This window comes from Danio rerio, chromosome 3 (genome assembly GCF_052040795.2).
Source record: "Danio rerio strain M-AB ecotype USA chromosome 3, GRCz13ab, whole genome shotgun sequence".
Classification (NCBI taxonomy): Eukaryota; Metazoa; Chordata; class Actinopteri; order Cypriniformes; family Danionidae; genus Danio; species Danio rerio.
Window position 1 is genome coordinate 19397211 of NC_141023.1, and position 20747 is coordinate 19417957.

At 38.3% G+C, this 20747-nt stretch overlaps 1 protein-coding gene across 1 annotated transcript in view; it reads left to right on the plus strand.

The window, feature by feature from the left end:
* Window positions 1-895: 895 nt before the first annotated feature.
* The window catches only part of vat1 (vesicle amine transport 1), a 57444-nt gene continuing 37592 nt past the window's right edge, over window positions 896-20747 (plus strand). The window contains 2 exon segments of the mRNA NM_001007051.3: window positions 896-1627; window positions 12876-13083. Coding sequence (NP_001007052.3) covers window positions 1175-1627; window positions 12876-13083 — 661 coding nt within the window. The 5' untranslated portion in view covers window positions 896-1174.

Sequence of the window (20747 nt, forward strand, 5' to 3'; positions counted from 1 at the left end):
GCTTTTGAAATGCTACCATCAAGACACAAGTTTAGAACTCCTAAAGCCCGAAGAAATGCTAATAAAAAGTCATTTATCCCAATTGCAGTTCTTGTTTTAAGTTGGATCACTGTTTAAAGTGAATGGGGTGGTTGTCAAGAATGATCTGCAGTAATATGGGGCTAATTTGGTTTTCACATGTTTAACTTATGTTGTTGTCTTGATGAGTGTTGTTATTGTGTGATTGTTGTATGTATGCTATTGTTGTCTTAAATCCAGTGTTAAAGACAAATTTCCTTTTCGTGCTAAGCAGAAAAGACAAAGTTTAAACTAAACTAAATAATTTAAACTTTTCTGTAAACTAAACAGTAAATATTTGATTGGACACCCTTTAAAAGGATAGTTCACAAAAAAAAAAAATTAATTTCAAAACCGGTTTGAGTTTCATTTTAGTGTAATCACAAAGGAAGATAATACTGAAGAATGTTGGGAACAAAGCAGCCATTGACATCCATATGTTTTGTTCCTGGATGTAAATGGCTGCTTTTCCACTACATTCTTCAGAATATATTGTTTTGTGTTCAGAAATTCTGAAGATCATATTTGGTTGAATTACCTCTTTATATCATTTTAAACTAACATACTAACATATGTAACACATACATATATTTAATAAAAGAGCCAGTGCATTTTAATGTAAATACAAATTACATTTGTACGCATTCCTAAAGAAAAGGATTAATCTTTGAAAGTGTATTCAAGACTGCCAGAATTCCTCTCAATCTCTTTTCTGAATTTCAGCTGACTAGTAAAAACAGCTTCACTGCATTTACTAAATTGAAGTCAGCGAGCAAACTCCCTCACTGGACTCTTCAATCCACCGCTCGACTCCATTTCTCCGGGCTTTCCAGCTCGCCACGCCTCGCCTCGTTTTTTCTCAATAGTTGTCAGAGCCTCGGGTCACTCACTAGTCGTCGTGAGGCATCTTCCACTCCCTTTCTTTCTCTCTCTCTGTCTCCCTGTCCTCCACCTTCTCAAGTCTCCAGCATCCCAGTTTTGCAAAGGCTGAGAAAACCGTGGACCGCGCAGCAGCTCGTGTATTCTGAGGTTGTTTGAGTAGCCGCATCTGAGTGAGGCAGGAAAACAAACGCAAGTCTTTTCTCTTCAAAAGTTCTCCTCCACTCAAACTCCGACCATGTCCGGCGAAGACGCACCTGCTCAGCAGCAAAACGCCGAGGAGCAGAAGCAGCAAGAGACCAAGACGCCCGCCGAGTCCCCAAAAACCGAGAGCAAACCTGACCCACCGCCCACCAGCGCGTCCACCGAGGCCGCCGCCACTGCTGCTGCCGCCGCCGACACCCCGGCGCCCGCCGCCGAGAAAGCCCCAGAGGAGGACACATTCACCTACCGGGCGCTGGTGCTCACCGGCTATGGCGGGTACGATAAGGTGAAGCTCCAGGTGAAGAAGGGGAAACCTGCTCTCAAGAGCGGCGAGGTGATGGTGCGCGTGAAAATGTGCGGGCTGAACTTCGCCGATCTGATGGCGAGACAGGGACTGTACGACCGGCTGCCGTCCCCGCCGGTTACCCCGGGCATGGAGTGCTCGGGCGTCATCGAGGCTGTCGGTGAAGAAGTGACTGACAGAAAAGTGAGTAAACGCTTTGTTATTTATTTATCCTGTGCATGCATGCATGCATTTTTTAAATTGCTCATCAGTCAAATGTGCTTTGAAAATGTTTATCCATTGGTTTATAATCTCTGCAAGAATGAGTAAATGAACTCCCAGTCAAACTCCTGTCACACTGTCTCTCCACCGGAGACAAAAGAGAAGCGGGAGGGGCGCCGATAGCCTCATTTCAGGAGCACCGGAGCTCTTGTCGCGCTGACCCGTGCAATGGGCCGGAACGTTAAACGTTCACGGGAGAGCGAGCTTTGCTTGTGTGCGCGGCGAGTTGAAAGTAACACAACCTCGTGATACTTTATGCACAGAGCCAAGCAAGAACGCTGGAACTGATCTACGTCGCGTCCAACGCAAGCAGCGTCGTTAATTGTAAAGAAAGCGTTTAGTTTCGTCGCCTCAGCTGTATGTGGAACCACCGCCCCTCTTTCTCTCAGAGGTTGACTGGCTTTGAAAAGTCGCACCTGAGACGCGCATCATCAGCATGCGTTATATTAGTCGACAAAATGTTCAAAAAAAGTAATCTAATAAGGCTTTTATTTTGAATAAACCACTTTCTCTGATTGATCCCCGGTGTCTCGCGGGCGCGTGGAAGACTGTCCCCGCGCGTAGGAAAAAGGGCGAGGCGCGCGAGGGGGGAAAATGCTAATCGCACGCGCCCTTTGTCATCAGCCTCGCGCTTTTGTGACACTCTGACATCATTCATCATCCGTGCCATCTTTTTTTTTTCTTCCTTTTGACCTCTTTAAACAATAATTAAACTTTTTCTTCCCGCTTGTATAAACGTCAACGCCTATTTCTGTAGGCATCGCGCCAGCGAAATACAATTTCTTAGTATTACCATATTTGATTTGGTTGGCCGGCGAACGAATAGTGTAAATAAACCCAGTTCTCCGGTTACTTTTCATTCAGCCCCGTCGGTTCATAGAAGTCTTTAGTATGACGTGGACTAATCGACTTTCTATGTGCTCCATATGAACAAATCGATGAGTCATGCCTAGTGGTTGCTGAGCCGGTCTCCATGGCAACGTATCATGGCAACGCCACATCTCTTGCGTTGAAAAGATTTGACATTTTGTTTGAAGCAGAATAAAGACATTTAACGAGAAGCAGTGGAGGTAAGATGTTCACAGAATTGTGTGAAATGCTGAGGAAAACCTAAATAGTCTGCGTTACTATATGAGAGAAAAGAAGAGTAAGCAAGCACTAGGCGTTGGCTGGTGGGTGATGCGGAGGAGGTAGATAATGGTTCAGCCCTTCCTCCGCCTCGTCTGTCAACGATATTGAATTTAAAAGGTCATCGTCCACCCTATTGCTCTCTCTTTATCCATCTCTCGCTCTCTATATTATCTTGTCAGCAAGCAAACAATTGCTTCTTCTCACATTCGGAGAGCTGACATTGTTTGTTGAGCATGTGAGGTGAGGAATCTGCTGATTGTGGTGTCCGGAAAAATGACTCTTTCTTATGGAGAAGACTGAGCGAGTGTCTGTGCATTTTACACCATTAATGGACTTGAGCCAGTATACGTTTGGGTAATATGCATGCCACACTTAACCAAATACATAATATTTAAATCATTTACATCTAAGTTATTAGTCAGACTTAATGACAGTGTTTTTAGGCAGAAGTGTAATAGGGCTCTTTCAACCAAAGATGATCAAAGATAATATTAAATGGTGAATTTTGCAACAACAAAAAAAGTAAAATATATGTAAAATAAATGGATGATCATATATTATTGCACTTACTATATGTGAATATGTGTCTATTAAAATATAGACCATATTTGACTACTTTTAGGCGATTTGGATACAACCCTAAAAGAAAAAGTGTCTTGATGACTTCAGTTTCAGTCTATTAGATCATCAATCCCCCTCACCCTACACACATCTACTTTTGACATATTTCAGATGGGGTTTAAGCATTATTTGGGGGGGCAGGGGGTGGGGGGGTAGTTAAACCTTGGGCTAGTGTGTGAGTTATACATTTGTGTAATATGCGCTTAACCAAATTCATAATATTTAAATGTATGTAAATATTTATATTATTTTAATCATTTACATCTCAATTATTAGTCAGACTTATTGCCAGTGTTTTTAGGCAGAAGTGTAATGGGGCTGTTTCAACAAAAGATGATCAAAGACGACTAGAAATGCTCCGATTGATCGGCTAGAGATTGATATCGGCCGATAATCACATTTCATGACTCAGTCGGTACTCACTAATCTGGCCGATCACATGAACCGACCACAAGTGTTCATTTACAGATTTACAAGCAGAGGAAGATGCAATTTCTTATGTATCAAGGATGCACTCCAAACTTTTTCTTCATTGAGGCACATTGAATTATTCTTCCATCATTTGCAATGTTTCCAAATTGCATTGTTAGTAATTCTTCTTACCAATTTTTGTCTGTTTTATCTATAATTTTCTGTAAAGCTGCTCTTTACCATGACATGCTTACGAGATGTTTAAAGCATTATATGCAACGTCATTTATTGTCTTAGGAAAGAAGAGATCTCCACTTAAGTATCATACTTAGATGGAGAATGTGCTTTATGCACTGTTAAAGTTATATAAAGCTTGAAGCATCAGAATCAGTACTTTGCATCAGCCGATAGACATGACGAGGAATCGGTACTCGTATCTGCTTCAAAAATCCTGATCGCAGCATCCCTAAAGACGAACTGTTTTTGATATAAAATGGTGAATTTTGCAAAAAAAAAAATAAATAAATGCATAAAGTTTGCATCCTTTCACTAATAAATGGATGATTGTAAAACATCGCAGTTAGTATATGTGGACGTGTGTCTATTAAAATAAACACTATATTTGACTTAACTTTTAGGCTATATAGATACAAACCTAAAAGAAAAAGTGTCGATGAATTCAGTGTCAGCCAGTTAGATCATCAATCCACCTCCCCCTGCACACATCTACTTTTGACATCCTGTAGAGGGGGTTTAAGCATTAATTAGGGGGTGAAACTTTGAACTAGTGTGCGAATAATACATTAATGATCTTAACCAAATTCATAATATTTGAATTTATTTAAATATTCGTAATATTTAAATCATTTACATCTAATTTGTTAAACTTATTTTCAGTATTTTTAGGTAGAAGCTCAATGGGGCTATTTCAACAAAAGATGATCAAAGACGACATGCGTTTGATAAAACAAAAGGTGAACTTTGCAATATATGTATAGTTTTAAAGTTTACATCCCTTCACCAATAAATGGATGGATAATCATAAAATATCTCACTTACTATTTGTGGATAGACAGTGCTATATATAAGTACACCCCTAACAAATCTCTCTTTTAAATTCATATTTTAATAGGAGGCCATACAATATTATATTTGTGCATACATTACATTAGTCAGTACTGACGCCAAATCTGGAGCTTTTCTAATAGAATAACTCACGATAATTGTCCAAAAACTAGTACAACAAAATTTATATGTTAAAGAAAAATATTAAATACAAATAAATAAATAAAAAAAAACTGGAAAAATCAAGAGAACAAAAAAAAAAAAAAAATTTAGTTGAAATTTTGCAGGTTGTAAATCTTTTTAATTGAATTGTGTTATCTCTCAATTTCTAAATATGTTTAGTGACTAATATATTATTTTAATAAATATTTTGTTTAAATGCACCAAAATACACTGCCTATATTCACTGAGAAATGGATACACATATTAATTTTCGAAATGGGCTGTATTCAATTATGCTGCCCACTGTAGGTGTCTATTAAAATACACACTATATTTGACTTCACATTTAGGCTCTATAAATACAAACCTAAAAGAATAAGTCTTTGATGAATTCAGTGTCAGTCTGTTAGATGATCAATGCCCCTCCCCCCACACATATTTACTTTTGACATCCTTCGAGGGGGGGGGTTGAGAATTAATTAGGGGGAGGGTCAACCATCCTGTAATTCGCACCATGCTCTTGAGAGTCATATAGGTGGATGGTAAAAGCCATGCTATCTTTTCACATGGCTTGACAGATGTTATTCCTAAACTACTCTCCTGTGCCCACTCTCCACCTATATTAGCATTTTTGGTTATGAATTATTCATATAACTTGTTGCTTACACACACATACACTCACACTATATTTATCAGAGTTCTGCTGCGAGAATCAGATGCATCTGTTCACAATTATCTTCCTCTGGACCACATTGTCAGCCTGGAATTTCCTCTCGCTCTTTCTCTCTCTCCCTCCCTCCCTGTGTGTGTGTGTGTGTGTGTGATTTGACAGGTCGATGATAAACAGCGATGCAGTTGAATATCAGTAAGTGAACTGTAGGGACACAGGCTGTTTTAGCTGAATCCGATAGTGTAACATTTGAGATTGAGAGAGGGTTTTAACCATGTGATTTAACTGCGCTGTAAAAGAAGAGTTATGGTTTTATGACTTGTAAGCTGAGATTTGTTCAGTTAGTGGTACTATATGTGTGATCAACATAATAGAGCTGTGTCTTTGTTGGGAAATAATAAAAATAATTGACTAAACCAAAATTTCACAGTAGAACAAGAGTGGGATGCAGGATAGGGAGAGAAGGCTTACAGAAGTGGAGACAGTACTAGTGCTATGATGGAAATATGACCTAATTTTGCATTTGTGGGGTTTAAATAATGTGAATGAGGAACAAATAACTATCTAGACCATGTGTAATGTAGAAATAATAATAGATAAGACTTGACATCTTAGGTCAGTGGTTCCCAAGTCCTGTCCTCTGCACATTTTGTATGTCCATGTCCACATATTTTTGAACTTGAATAAATTAGTGTGACTTTAAAAAAACTCTCCATTTTCAAGTAATAGTGGGAATGGTACAAATGGAGCCTTTCGAAGACTCATTTTTGGTCATGTGACCAATTCGGAGGACATTGTACAGCAGTTGATTTGGATGCTGTCTATTTGGACAGCATTGTTAAAGAATAATTTTCTTCAAAGGACAGGGATGTTTACTCAAAGCTGTTGTTTTGGCACATCTCCCAGTCTATGTTCCTTGCTCTCATTTGCAAGGTTATGCTCCTGTCTTACTCGCAGGAGCAACTCCACCACACTGTTGTTTCATTTAAAACAAACTCTGTGCTTTTCCTTGACTTACGGCTGCGGCAGTTTAAAGAACTGGAAAGTAAATAAGCGTCAGGCAGAAATGACCCAAGTCAAATGCCGCGGCCACACTAGAGTTTGAGCATGCGAAATTCTGTCATATGGCGCAGCAAAAAGGGGCGGGATTAAACAAGATGATTAGACATTTAAGAAGCAAGCGATTGCTCCACATTTTAAATTTGTGTCCAGAGATGTCATGTTTTGATCTTCGATTGGTCTCACGCAGAAACCGGAGCACCCAGAGGAAACCCACGGGAAGGCAGGGAGAACATGCAAACTCCACACAGAAACGCCAACTGAGCTGAGGTTCGAACCAGCGACCTTCTTGCTGTGAGGCGACAGCACTACCTACTGCGCCACTGCCTTGCCATACTTTGTTTCAGTATTCAGTATTAAGCACACTAAGTGTTAAATAACTATCACAGGGTCTGACAAACAATCGGAACCTGAGAAGGGATCTATCAACCAGCAAAGCACAAACTCCTTTCTGGTGCTTAAATTCACTCAGTCCTTTTCTCTCACTCTTAGTATATTATTGGGCTAATGTAGGGAATAGTGAATGAGACCCTTGGGGGCGATTTCTGATACTGCATATGCCTTAAATATGGTGCACACAATGAGCTCTGGGTCTACAACTAAAAACAAATTCATATTTCTGTTCTCAGATGCTGTCATGATTACTGCTTTCTCACTCTTGTTGTGTTTATTTCATTAATAGGAGGAAGGCGAACTGTGCTGTTTAATTTTGCACATTGTTTTTTTCCATATTTAATTATAGATGTATTGATGTACATGCCAATAATTGGTATTAGCGGATTAGTTCAATAATTATATTGGCTGATTTATTTATTTTTTTTAATCAGAGCTAATTATATACTGGCAATCAGAACGTAGCAGGGAAATGCGTTAAATTTGTGCTAAAATATCTTGTGTAAAAGATTCAGACTTTTGAGTTTCTTTTTTTCTGATGAAAACAAAGAGGATATTTTGAAGAATGCTTGAAACTATTAACCACTGGTCTCTGTAGTTGGGGTAAATAGGTTATCAGTTTTTATCATTCTACAAAATGTCATCCTTTGTGTTCAAAGGAGGAAAGAAACTCAAACAGGTTTGGATCAAGTAATTTTTGATTAAACAACCATTAATCTTATTAAACAACCATTAATCTTGAACTGACTTAGCTTTTCTGAATGATGATTCTTCAACAACCCTGACTTTAATAACCCTGACAAACTTTTTACTCCGTATTAAAAGCTGCAAAGAAAACAATCATCAGTTTCAGGTTCTCTCCTAATCTCCTGTCAACAATGGTTGTACTATTTTAGAGACGTTGTTCGACTGTAGCAATTCACCACCTTAATTAAAAGAGCAACGATTTCAACAATTATTCAGTAGAAACAAATAGATGATAGTTCGATCTCCATTATTATAACTCAGGTCATTTATTAGACTGACTTAGGAGAGTCTTTGCAGATATAGGTGACAACAAATTACTTTGTCTGTTTGATCTGTTTCATAATAATTTCATAAGACACTCTTAATTTATGTACTTCTCTGACATGTATATAGTTTTTCCCTTATATTCTTATGTACTCACTGGTTTCTGTATGTACAGTTCAAGTCAGAATTAGTAGTATTACCTTTGTATTTTTTTTTCCTTTTTTAAAAAATATTACACAAATGATTTATAACAGAGCAAGGAAACTTTCACAGTACAGTATGTCTGATAATATTTTTTCTTCTTGAGAAAGTCTTGTCTTATGTTTTAAATTAAGTTTAAATTTTATTTACTTTCATCATGACAGAGATAAAATAAATCAGTTAATATAAATGAGTTATTAAAACTATTACGTTTAGAAATGTTAACTTCCCTCCGTTAAACAGAAATGGGATAAACAGGGGCTAATAATTCTGACTTCAAAATGAATGTTTTGTTTGTAACTCAGAGTTTTATCTTTAACTGCACCTTGATGTTTTTCTCATTTTTTTGTAGCAGGTAATGCATCTCCCACATCTAATGGTTTACTTTTTAGTAAAAAAAGTTAATGTACATCAGAACATTAAGTCACATTCAGTCTCTGGTATCTAACGTGTGCAAACACAAGCAACAAGTTTCAAGCTGCAGTTTATGCCGTTAATAAAAGCACTTTGTGTTGCAGGACATCCCAAAAGTAAATTATCCAGTAGTTTAAATACAGAGTTTTTAATTGTTACTGCAAAATTAGTTGCTTTCAGATGCAATCATTTAAAAAGCAATGGTCTCATTTGAATGGACTGCACCCCACCTTGAGCATGCCAGGGTTAAGAGTCCTGCTCAAAGGCACAGTGGTGATAAAAACAGGATTGCGATCTCAATATCTCTCCGCCCCGCTTGGGTTTTCTGAACCACCATTCTTTGTGTTTTGCAGCCCAGAGCCTTAACCACAGGCCTACTGCCGTCACATACAAAACAAACAAACCGATAAAAAGGACAAAATCAGTGCTGGGAGACAGCAAAGCTTTATGGAGGCAGAATCCCACTCATTTCCACAGCAACAAGATTAGAAGTTCGCCGACAGATGTATTGCATGAGCCTAATGCACTAGAGAGCCACTTTACCCTTCAAAGCGTGTGCATGTGTGTGTGTGTACGTGCACGCTTACAGGAAAGGAGGAGACGGGAGAGAGTCACAGCCAGTGACAGACATCTCACAAGACCTTCGGCTGGCCTTGATCTTTGCAACCTCAGCTGAAAAGTGTGTTTGTTTTCGTGCAAGCACTGAATACCAAGTATGATATGTTTGTGACACAAGTGTGGCTGTTTTGCAAGTTGGATGGAAAGAGAGAGACAGGGAAAAGGAGGGGAGAGAGGGTTGATTTCTCCATATGGTGAATCATGATCACAGTTCCTGACCAAGGCTTGAAGGATCCATCTGTGGTGTGCAGAAAGTCCAATTAAAGGAGAAAGAGGAAGAAGAATGACAGAAAGCGAAACTGAGACATGGAAGATGAAAAGAGAGGGAGAGAGAATGGCAAATTGTGAGGAAAGATGAACTGGGGCACAGACAAATCGACTTGGGAGTAGTCCCATTCTCTAATTGGACAGTATAGACAAAGATGCCCATGCGTCCCTTGGGCCTATTAGACTCTCTGTCTTCCTGTCTGCGAGGGAAGCGCTGGGTATATTAGTGTTTGCGTTTTGCTTTTGAGAAATGATGTGTGTGTGTGGAGCTCTGCTTGATATTTGTGCCAAGTTTGTGCATCCTAGGAAGGAGAAATAAAGAGGTGCTTTCCTGCCATGTTTATGTGTATGTGTGTGTGTTGTCTTAAGCTCATTGAGGCTGAAGGATCTGCCTGCCCCCTGATGAGAGGAACTGATCTTTAGAAATAAAGAAAGACAGAGCCTGATAGAAGGGGAGATGAGAGATGAAAAGAAGTGATAGACGTGGAAAGAGTGCTGGCGGAAGTGGGATGTTTATGATGCTACTGATTGGGGGGAAAAATGCTAAAGTGGAGGACGAGCGAAGTGTTGAGAGGTTTTGTGCTTGTTACAAAGGTCGGATCAGTCAGTGTCAAAGCCTTTCTGCAATTTGAGCACTGCCTGAAGGTGAAGTGTGCCATTTGTTGGCGCTAACGATTCCAAGTGAAGAGAGAGTTGCAATCTGTTTGTTTGAGTGGCTCAATAGGGTGAGAAATAATGACACCAAGTCAACCAATAATCTGAAAACAAGCATTTTACAGTTTTGGACTGCTGTTGGGGTTGTGATTAAAGGGATTGTTTACTCTCATGTAGCTCCTAACCTTGATGACTTTCTTCTGTGGAACGCAGAGATATTTTAAAGAGCTTTTTTACTCATGTAGTGTTAGTGGGGTGCAACAGTTGGACCAAATGCTTTGGTCTGACTGAAATTGTACCTGTCAATTGGACAAATAGACCAAGATGATGCAGCTTGACCAGTTTGTTAACAAGAGATAACTACTACTGGAGGTCTGGGTGATTTGGCCTGAAATCAAAACCTTGATTAATTTAACATTTTACCTCGATTACGATTAATGAACGATTATTTTATTCATTTATTTGAATTTTTTTTTTTGCCCTCTCTGCACCGCCTACACCTGTTAACACTTTCAAGCTGACCAATCACAGAGCTTGCGCTGTGTATCATCGTGACGTGTAGTTAATTTTTTTGAGGGGTCAAGGTTGTATACCCCTCGCTGTGACTGACGCTGACGGTGCCCCGCAAAAGTGTAAACAAAGTGGGGTCACGTGACTCCACACTTGGTAGGGAAGGTAATTAAAAAAATTTATTTGAAAAAATTAAATCGATTTTAGGTTCTGAATGTCAGTTTCGATTACTTTAATTAAAGATGCAGCCCTATTAAATGCTTCCACTTCTGTTGTTCAGGGCACCAAGATATATAAACCACATGTCAAACTCAGCTCTGTACAGTTTAATTTCAACCCCAATTAAACACATCTAATGAAACTAATTCCTAAGTCTTACTAAGTCCTATAGGCTTGTTTGAAGACTACAGGTGAATGTGTTGGAGCAGGGTAGGAACTAAACTGTGCAGGGCAGCAGTTTCCCTCATCCTCCATAGACAAGAATTTTGCTGTTTCAGTAAAAAAAAAACACACAGCAAATGTCATTTGAGTGTAGACCTTCTTTCTGAAATTCAAGCAGAAGTATCTAGCTGCGTTTACACTACGAGGGACTCACAGCGGCAAAGTGTCAATCGATCGTTCATTTCCACTAAGCGTGCGTGAGCAACTTTCGGCAACTGGTTTAAACGAGCGATAGTGACCATTGGCGAGCAGGTGGGCGTGTTGAGCATTGCAACAAAGTTGAGAATCCTTCAACTTTATGCAAATGAATAGTGACTTTCTTAAGCGACAGCCAATAGGAGCACCAGTAGATGCAATGGACCTGAGAACCAAAAACATTAGATGGTTTAAATTTAATCATAAAAATTTATTCGCATTTGTCTGCTGTTCTGTGAGCATTTACTCTCACTGGTAATAAGATGTATTGCAATCAAATGAATTGATGAATTGATGAATGATGAAGTGCAACACATAAGTATCATATAACTCATAGTAAACATTCACCATCATCTAATGCAGAATACATTGAGAACAGTTTTTTTTACTCTCCTTTTGGCTCACAAATTCTTTTTTGAGCTTTGCATGATTACAGTTGATCTACTGAAGTCACATGGAATCTTTAGACAATGGTTTTGGTCCCTTTTCTAGACTTTAAATGTCTCGGGACAGTAGCTCTCTGTGGTGGATGAGTGCTCTCGGATTTCATCTAAATATCTTAATTGTTGTGGCTAACATAAACAAAGGTCTCAGGGGATTGAGATGACATGAGGGTGAGTAATTCATAACAAATACATTTTTGGGGTGAGCTAACCATTTAAAAGCATTCACCTCACTGTTGATTTGTTACATGTTGTGTCATGTGTATACTAAAACAGATGAAAACTGTAGTTTGAGTGTGCAACAGGTCATTGTAGCTTTTTTACCTTCATTTTTTAAGCACTCTTAGGGTGGCTTAAGTGTGTGTGTGTGTGTGTGTGTATCATCGTTCCAAAGGAAGTAGTGGAAGTCTGCTCAATGAGTTTTCCTGTATCTCTGTGTGTGTGTATGTGTGGGTCTTCAAGGTAATTGAAGGATTTTCAGTTACACCAGATATTATCACACGGCTCTAAATGGTACACATTTATCTGCTCCAAGATAAAGATTAGCAAAACAGTGCAGATGGCCAGCAGTGCAGGTTCAAATATTTCGTTGAGGTATGCTAACCGTCATGAAGGATAACGACAACAAAACGTACACTAGAGATCCCCCTGATCTGCGCAGCTGTGCATTTGTTTGGCCAAAAACGTCTCTGAAAACGCCAGTGCTAAGCAAAACAGCAAGCGAACAAATCAACTTACTTGTGAATGTTCATTGACATACACTCAACATTGTTGCAGTGCTTGCTGTGGTGACTATGCAACAAACACTGAAAGGCGTATTGTTTCAGAAAAAATTCCAGGGCTGTTTTTTTTTTTCCCTGATATTCCTTCAATGTTTTCCTCTATCTCGTTTTCTCATGTGTAGGTGGGTGATAAGGTTCTGGTTCTGAACCGGAGCGGGATGTGGCAGGAAGTAGTAGTGGTGGCGAGCACACACACCTTCCTGATGCCCGAGGGCATGAGCTTTGAGGAGGCGGCAGCACTTCCTGTCAATTACATCACCGCCTACATGATGCTTTTCGACTTTGGGCACCTGCGTCCAAACCAGAGTGTCCTCGTCCATATGGCCGCAGGTAAGTGAATTTGTGTGGAGATTATGCAAATGTATTACAGGCTACATAACAGGGATTACATGCAGCCAGTTATATTTCATGAGCTCCAGCACAATGGACGCATCCATCATGCAGGTGTGCGTAAGTGTTTGTGTGCACGGCTCCTGCAGCTGGCTAAAAGGGAGCCCTGGGGTTTTTAATGGAGGCCAGGGAGTACAGCAGTGGTTTACATTTACTTATGCTCTCCCATCATCATTCCTGTGAGTGGATCAGCGAGTCCCAGGAGCCATTTAACTATTTCCAAGTGTCATCCCTAAAGGATTTCGTACTGTACTGCAGGTGGATGTAATGTATGTGAGGGGGGGGGGTTTTGGGAGTCTGTGCTCACCAAGTAATTAGCATTTGGAAGACTCTTGAGTGCAGGTGCAGGTTTGGATACTTTATTAGTTCTCCGAGAATATTCCTGCAGGTGTCAAATGAATCTCTTATTGATAAATTCTCTGGGTTTTGCTTATAAACATTTAGGGCTCTGTTTTAACAATCTAGGCGCAAAGTCTAAATCGCATGGTGCAAAAGCATTAAGTGCGGATCTGAATCCACTTTTGCTATTTTAAGGATGGAAAAATATGCTCTGCACACCTGGCACGTGCTCTAAGGCTGCATTTACACTGCACTGTTCAAGAGCCTTAATTCCGATTATTTATTTTTTTAATTTTTACATTTTTTTTTTCTCCCATGTGGCACAGATCGGATATGGCCCATGTACGTGTTAGCAGGAACAAATCACATGGATTCCGATTTACTCAAATCAGATTCAGGCCTTGTTCATATGTTGAAATTTATCCGATAGGAATCGGATCCGTGTTCTCGTGTCTGCAGTGTAAGCAGGTAGATCGGATTTTCACCTGTCAATGCGAGTCACGCATCATTAAAAATCATATCGAATAACGTCAAGTTTGACACTTTTTTTTTTTATTCAGAACAGACTTCAGCAGAGTCCCAAACCTTAAATCTCATACACAAGGACTTAAACAGCTTTTTATTGTCATATAGCACAGGTATTTAAGCATGTTAACGAGAGCGAGAGAGCGCAATGTCCGCCACATAACCAATATAAACTAATATAAAACTGGTGCATACATCACATGCATAAATCACGCCATGGACATCACATTAAGATGCCTAAAGGTTTAAAAAAATCAAAGAAGATGGACAAATGAGAACCTTTCTGTCATAAACTGTAGTAAAACGACTTGTCAAAAGCTGCAAACAGATTACATGCAGGACTAGAGAAAAGAGCACTCTTTAATTATCAGCTGTTAGTCAGCGCCTGCTCGTTTTTTTTTTTTCTCCTGGTCATTGCGCCTTTGCCATGTGCTGTGTAAATGCAGACGATCAGATATGAGTCAATTTTAAAAGATGATGTAAGCAGGTCATCAAAGAAATCGGATACAATCACAAAATTGAAATTGACCATCAAGATCTGCAGTGTAAATGCAGCCTAACAGGTTTGTCCTTATTCTCTTAATGAGTTATGGGTGTTTTATGCATAACAGACATTAAACAGGGCATCTGCAGCGCAAGGATAAAGAACAAGCCTCCTCCATTCAGCCTCTTTACTTTTGCTTTACTTTTAATACTTTTGTGGATAAGGAAACGCACTCCAATGAAGATATCCATTGATCTACATTTTTAATTTAGTTTAAGCGCAAAGATTTGTTTCAAATCTATTTCTAAGTTCAGTTCTAATTTCCAGCAAATGAATAAATGAACAATAAAAACGAAGTGTTATAGAGTTATATCCAAACACACGTCCTATTCTTATGCCCCATATAGAGACACATACTTCTTCTAAACCCGACGGACAAATACACACTTGTTTTATTCTAAATATACAAATAATAAACAATACTGCTAATGAAAATAACATTTTACAAATGCCAATTGTCTAAATAAACTGAAAAAATCCCCCTAACATGTGGAAGGCATGGTGGTTTTCATATTTATGCAGAAAATAATATTTTTTTTAGTCCTTTTAATTAGTCCTTTAATTATTTTCATATGTAAAGATATTTGTATATTGATGTACATCCTGTATGTATTAAGCAATGTGTGTGCATTTTAGACCTGTATAGGTGCAAATCAAATGTGCTCTGCACTGGATTTTAGACCAATGGTCAATGGCGTAGTCTATTTCAGTCCTTCAAAATATCAACGCACCAACAGTGCACCCAAACACACATCCTTTTTAGACTGGAACACCCATGAGTCCACAAAGTGGTGCAAATGGATTTGCTATTTAAACAATTTAAAAATTAGGTCTGAAAATAGCAACAAATCACCCCAAATACATCTTGCGCCTTATTGCATTGCATCAGGTGTATAATGGGGCACATTTTCTGATTGCAGTGATTGTACTGTGGCTGCATTGATAAAACGGCATTAAAATGAAAGCTATTTGGAGCTGTGATTACATGATTATTCCTTTAATTACGTAACATTTCAAGTGATTAAGGGTTTTCTAGTTGGAACTGAATGGTGTTGTGGGAATGTGTGAATTGATATTTATGTTTCAAATTTCTATCAAAGTGTTTTTTTTTTATTAATGAGGGGCTGTTTTGTTTAACGACTTAAGTGTGAGAGAGAAAAAATAAATTTCAGAGTAATGAACACATTTTTGTGGTATCACTGTAAACAAATCACTGTTTTGACAAACTAAAGTGATATTACATCTGCTTATAAGAAAAATGCTAGTGGAGCAGCTGGACTCCAACTTTGGGGAGTAGCTCGATACATCAAATAGAATTTGCAAACTTTCAACATGGTACACCCTACACATACTGAAGAAATACCACCAAAATGCCAGCGTAATGAAGAACAGCCTTAGTACTGCTTAGAAGCCATATGTCTAATTCAAATGTGTTTAAACTGGCACTGTTAAAAATTCAATATATTGTGTATGGTTATTAGTATTGTATGTGCTGTTGGTGGTCTGTGTTCAGCAGTACATTGATTACATTACTTGCATAAATGGATCATTTAGTTAAGTTGGCCACTGGATGGTACATTGGTTAACTTCTTCATGCACACAATCCACTCTGATTTAAACTGTACAACTGGTATGCATTCATGGAAGCATCATTACACAAAAAGTGTAATATGGTGGATGGCAACGTTTCTGTAGTTTACACCAGAGCTGTCTATGACTCCAATTTCTTCACTTGTTCACTAATCTTGTACTGCACAATTCCTCTAACAGTAAAACACATTGTACTGGACTGTCCTGCTTTAATGATTCCAGAAGATTTTTTTTTTTATGAAATGAAATCTCTAAGTGCTCAAGGACTTTTTCAGCATTAATGCTAAAAGTATTAGCTCTAAAAATCTTATTTGATTTATGTATTTGTTTGTTTGTTGTATATTTATTATTGAAATGTTCTTACCATGAAAATAGCCTTGGTTGGTGACATGGCATTAAATAAAAAATACATTACATTACATTGTACACTAATTTAGTTATAGTGAGTGACATTTGAGTAAACTATATCAGGAAGAAGGGAGCATAAATTAATTTTAAATATAAATTATTATAAATTTTAATCATTTTGACGGTGATGTGTATATAGTGTTATCCAGAGAACAGTCTGTTGCATGAAATTTCGTCATGAACGTTGTACCTATACCAGACAGTAAAATTTCATTTTTAGCTTAAGAATTTAGAATTTTGGCTTTATGCTTTAGTCATTTTATTGTATTTATTCATAGCAAAGAGAACAGAAGCATCTGCTTGTCATGTCATGCTTCTTTACTTTTTAAAATATGTACATTTAATGCACTTTTCACATGAATTATTATTTTAAAATATATAAATATACAATATAGTAAATACAGTGCTCAGCATAATTGAGTAGACCCCATTTTGAAAATGAATATTTGTATCCCTTTCTCAGTGAATATAGGCAATGTATTTTGGTGCTTTTAAACAAAACAGATTTATCAAACAGATATATTTATTAAAATTATATTTTAGTCACCAAACATATTTCGAAATTGAAAGATAATACAATTCAACTCAAGCAAAATATTACAAAAATAAATTACAACCTACAAAATTTCAACAAATCTTTTACATTTTTTTGCTTTTGATTTTTCCTCCATTTTAAAAATTTGTATTCAATATTTTTCTATAACATACAAATTTGGGTGTGCTCGTTTTTTGGGCCGTTATCGTAAGTTATTTTGTTTTGTTTAATTCAACAAGAACTAATAAACATGTATGATCAGAAGTTTAATTTTTATTTTTTGCAGATATTGATAATCTGGGCTTAAATTAAGAACCAAATTTTCCACCTCCAGCATTCAAATCAGCTGCATTTCCACTTTTGTTGTTGCTTCATGTTTGATTTTGTTAAATATGGCTTCAAGTATTGATTATTAGATGTTCAGTTGAAGTCTGAAGCATATTGTGGGTAAAAAGCAGTTGTTCTCTCTGAATTTGATCGTCATTACTAAATGGTGGACTTCCGATATAGTGCATTTACTCTTTATAGTGGATGGAAACTCTCAGGTCTATTTCAGAATCAGCTTGAGCATAGTGACTGAAATGTCATCATTCCTACCTTATTCTGCGCATTTTATGCACAGCACCACCTAGGGATCCATTTCATGACTTTGAAAAAACAAATTACCAAACACATGGATTTATTTCTGGTGTTCAGAAACTTTTGGTTGTAGCAGAAACAATACTCTCTCTTAATACAAATGGATTCAAAGAAGCTTTCTGCCTCCAGAATGCTGGAAATGAATTTCTGCTGTAAAAGCCTGTTTAAAAAAGCTTTTTTTGAAATTCAATTGAAACGCAGCGCTTCTGCATTAGCCGATTAACTTATTCTGAGAAGTGCTTGGAGGATTTCTATTCAGGGCTAGTCAGGCACACCGTTTAGAAAAGCACATGAGATTTTGCGTGTGTAAAGCACAATTTTTCTTTGCTTATTAGAGTAGTCCCATACAGCAGGCAGTGCACGGCTCAAAGATACTTTGTAGTGTGCAATTTAACATAATTGCCTCTAGGAGTCACCAATGGAAAAAAACAAACAAGAACAAGAGATGCACGTATGCCAGGCATGAAGTTGGCTTGGACTAGCGCACATTCCCACGTTCATTTTATTATTAGTAAATCCAAATGTGAGCGTGAAACCTGGCGTACGCAACCTTTTTGTGCATACGCAACAATGATACTTGAGGCCCCTGGTCGCCAATGGTCACTTTCACTCACATAGACTAAGATCGCCGGAAGTCGCTCTCTCTTCCTTGAAATAAATGGTCGCTAGTTGTTTTGTCACTTTGTGTAGAGGTCTGTGCGGGACAAATGTTTTAGTCCTACTCCAAAAAGGTTTTTTCTGCACCCGACCTCCCCCACTGTAAGTTCAACCTTTGTTCACATGCTGTTCGCTTGGAATAATTTTCAGTCTTGTGACTGCTAAAGGGTTCAACTTTAAGGTATTATCACACCGCGCAAAGAGTAATTTTATTCCATTTGTGTCCATGACACATGAAAGACTCCTATACATCAGATATGCCGGATGTGCGTTTCCTAACAGTAAACTGGCTGATTTCTAAAGCAAACTGAAGGACGGCGCATCTTTACTTTGCTCTCCCATTTTGGTAAAGCCCTCTCTGAGGACTGTTATGCAGATGATGCACGCACAGACTGTGCAGAAAGCACTGGTCATGTGTTTATCATGTGTAACAGTCATGAGCACTGGCTGTACTGGTGCTCAATAAGGATGAGGAAAGAAATGCTGTTCTATATTGTTAGCCCGCCCACTCCTCTTTGTATTACACTGCAGTTACTGACCGCTACTACGTTTTATTCAGAAATGTATTCCCACGCCACAAGAATTCTGGTCAGGTCCTGCAGTACAGCTGTGGGAATGAAGACCTCTACTGCTTTGAGTCGCTCATAGTGTGAACGCAGCTTAATATTTCTGCTTCAATTGCAAAAACGAGGCCTTCACCCAAATGTCATTTGCTGTTTTGTTTTTCAATTGATCTGAAACACCAAATTTCTTGAGTTTTTTGGGTGGACAACTTGATTATTTTATGGTTAATCCACATAAATATAAAAAAACTAATAAGTTAAATTCATTCCTTTATGTTGTCCCAACATTTTGTGAATATGTGGAACCCAGCTTTTTATTTTACAGTGTAGTGTACATGCTGAAATCTTTTTGTTTCCGTCTCCATCTCTCTGATAAGTGTCTGATGTCCCCTGTCGCTGTGAATATTGGTGGACATATGCATCAGACAGTGTGGGTGTGGATGAAGCTTTGGCTCTAGTGTTGAAGGAAACGCTCTCGTCCAACTGTAGTGTTGCAAAAACCCGAATTCTCAAACGGTCTCTAAAGCGTCTCCTTGAACCACCACCACACCCTGAACGAGAATGTTTTAAGACAAAACGTAGTAGTAGTCGCAAATATTTGCAGAGAAATCAAGCCAAAACCCTCATAATAAATAAAGATCTCTGGTCTGTCATCTGTGGAGTGGAGGCGTCAGTCATAGATGAGTAGTCTGTAGTTATGCAGCACATCATGTTTCTCATAATTATAACCATCTCTCTTTGTTTCGGCTTGTATGTTTTCTTGTTCTTGAGAATGTTTGTGTGTGTATATGAACGCTCAAGTGTGTGTGTATGTGTGTGTTCAGGAAGCCCTTGGTATCTCAGTGCACAGGATGTTTTTTGAATTCACTGTAAAACTGGAAATGTGTTTCCTCTGAGTTTCACTGAGAGCGAGCTGCAGATGAGCATGATGAGGATTTCGGGCAAATTCTAAAACTACCATTGCTTGACGACAAATAAATATAGTGCAAGTACAAAAAAATTACGTGTTCTAAACGGCATTTAAGTTATGATTAAATAGTAGCCTTTCTAAAAATACTAGAATAGTGAGTTTTACGCTGTGAAAATGACTCCACCTTATACCCTGCAAATGAAATATGTAGTTTACATCAGAACAATTTTCATTTTAAAGTTAAATTATTTGCCATTTAAAATGTGACTACTTTAAGAATACTTTTACATTAATGTTTGCACTTATAATAAGCCAACAGAAAGCAGGTTGATGTGTTGATAAGTGAAATATAACACTTTGAAACCTCCAGATACTCTAAATACGCTCTAAATAGACTCTCGATCATTATGTGTAACACATGTCTTTTTGGACATTTCTGCACTTGTCTTGACGTTGGTCTGTGTTTCGATTTTTCTATACCCAATTCAATTGGATAGGAAATATTCTACTTGGCCAATCCTCACAAAGAATAAAAATAAACATAAACTACCCTAGTAGCAAAGAATTCTGGCCCAGATTTGGCATAAAGCTTGCACAGCAGGCATTCATCCGGCACTGGCATACAGCATGTGGGCCAAACATGGCCCGGGTTTGGCAGAGGTGACACAGTCTTTAAGGCGGCACACAAGATTTGGGCCAGATGAAAAGTGTAGTATTTTTCCCAGATTTAAAAATTTGATAAGTGGGCCATGTGAGTTTGGCCAGTCTTGACCCACATTTAAAATACATTAAAATCATTTTTGAATAAAGAAAAAAAATTCTACCTATCAGGTCACTTTGAGACAAAGCGTGCCCAGAGTGTGCCTAAAGCGCATCACTCCAAGGGTTTATCAA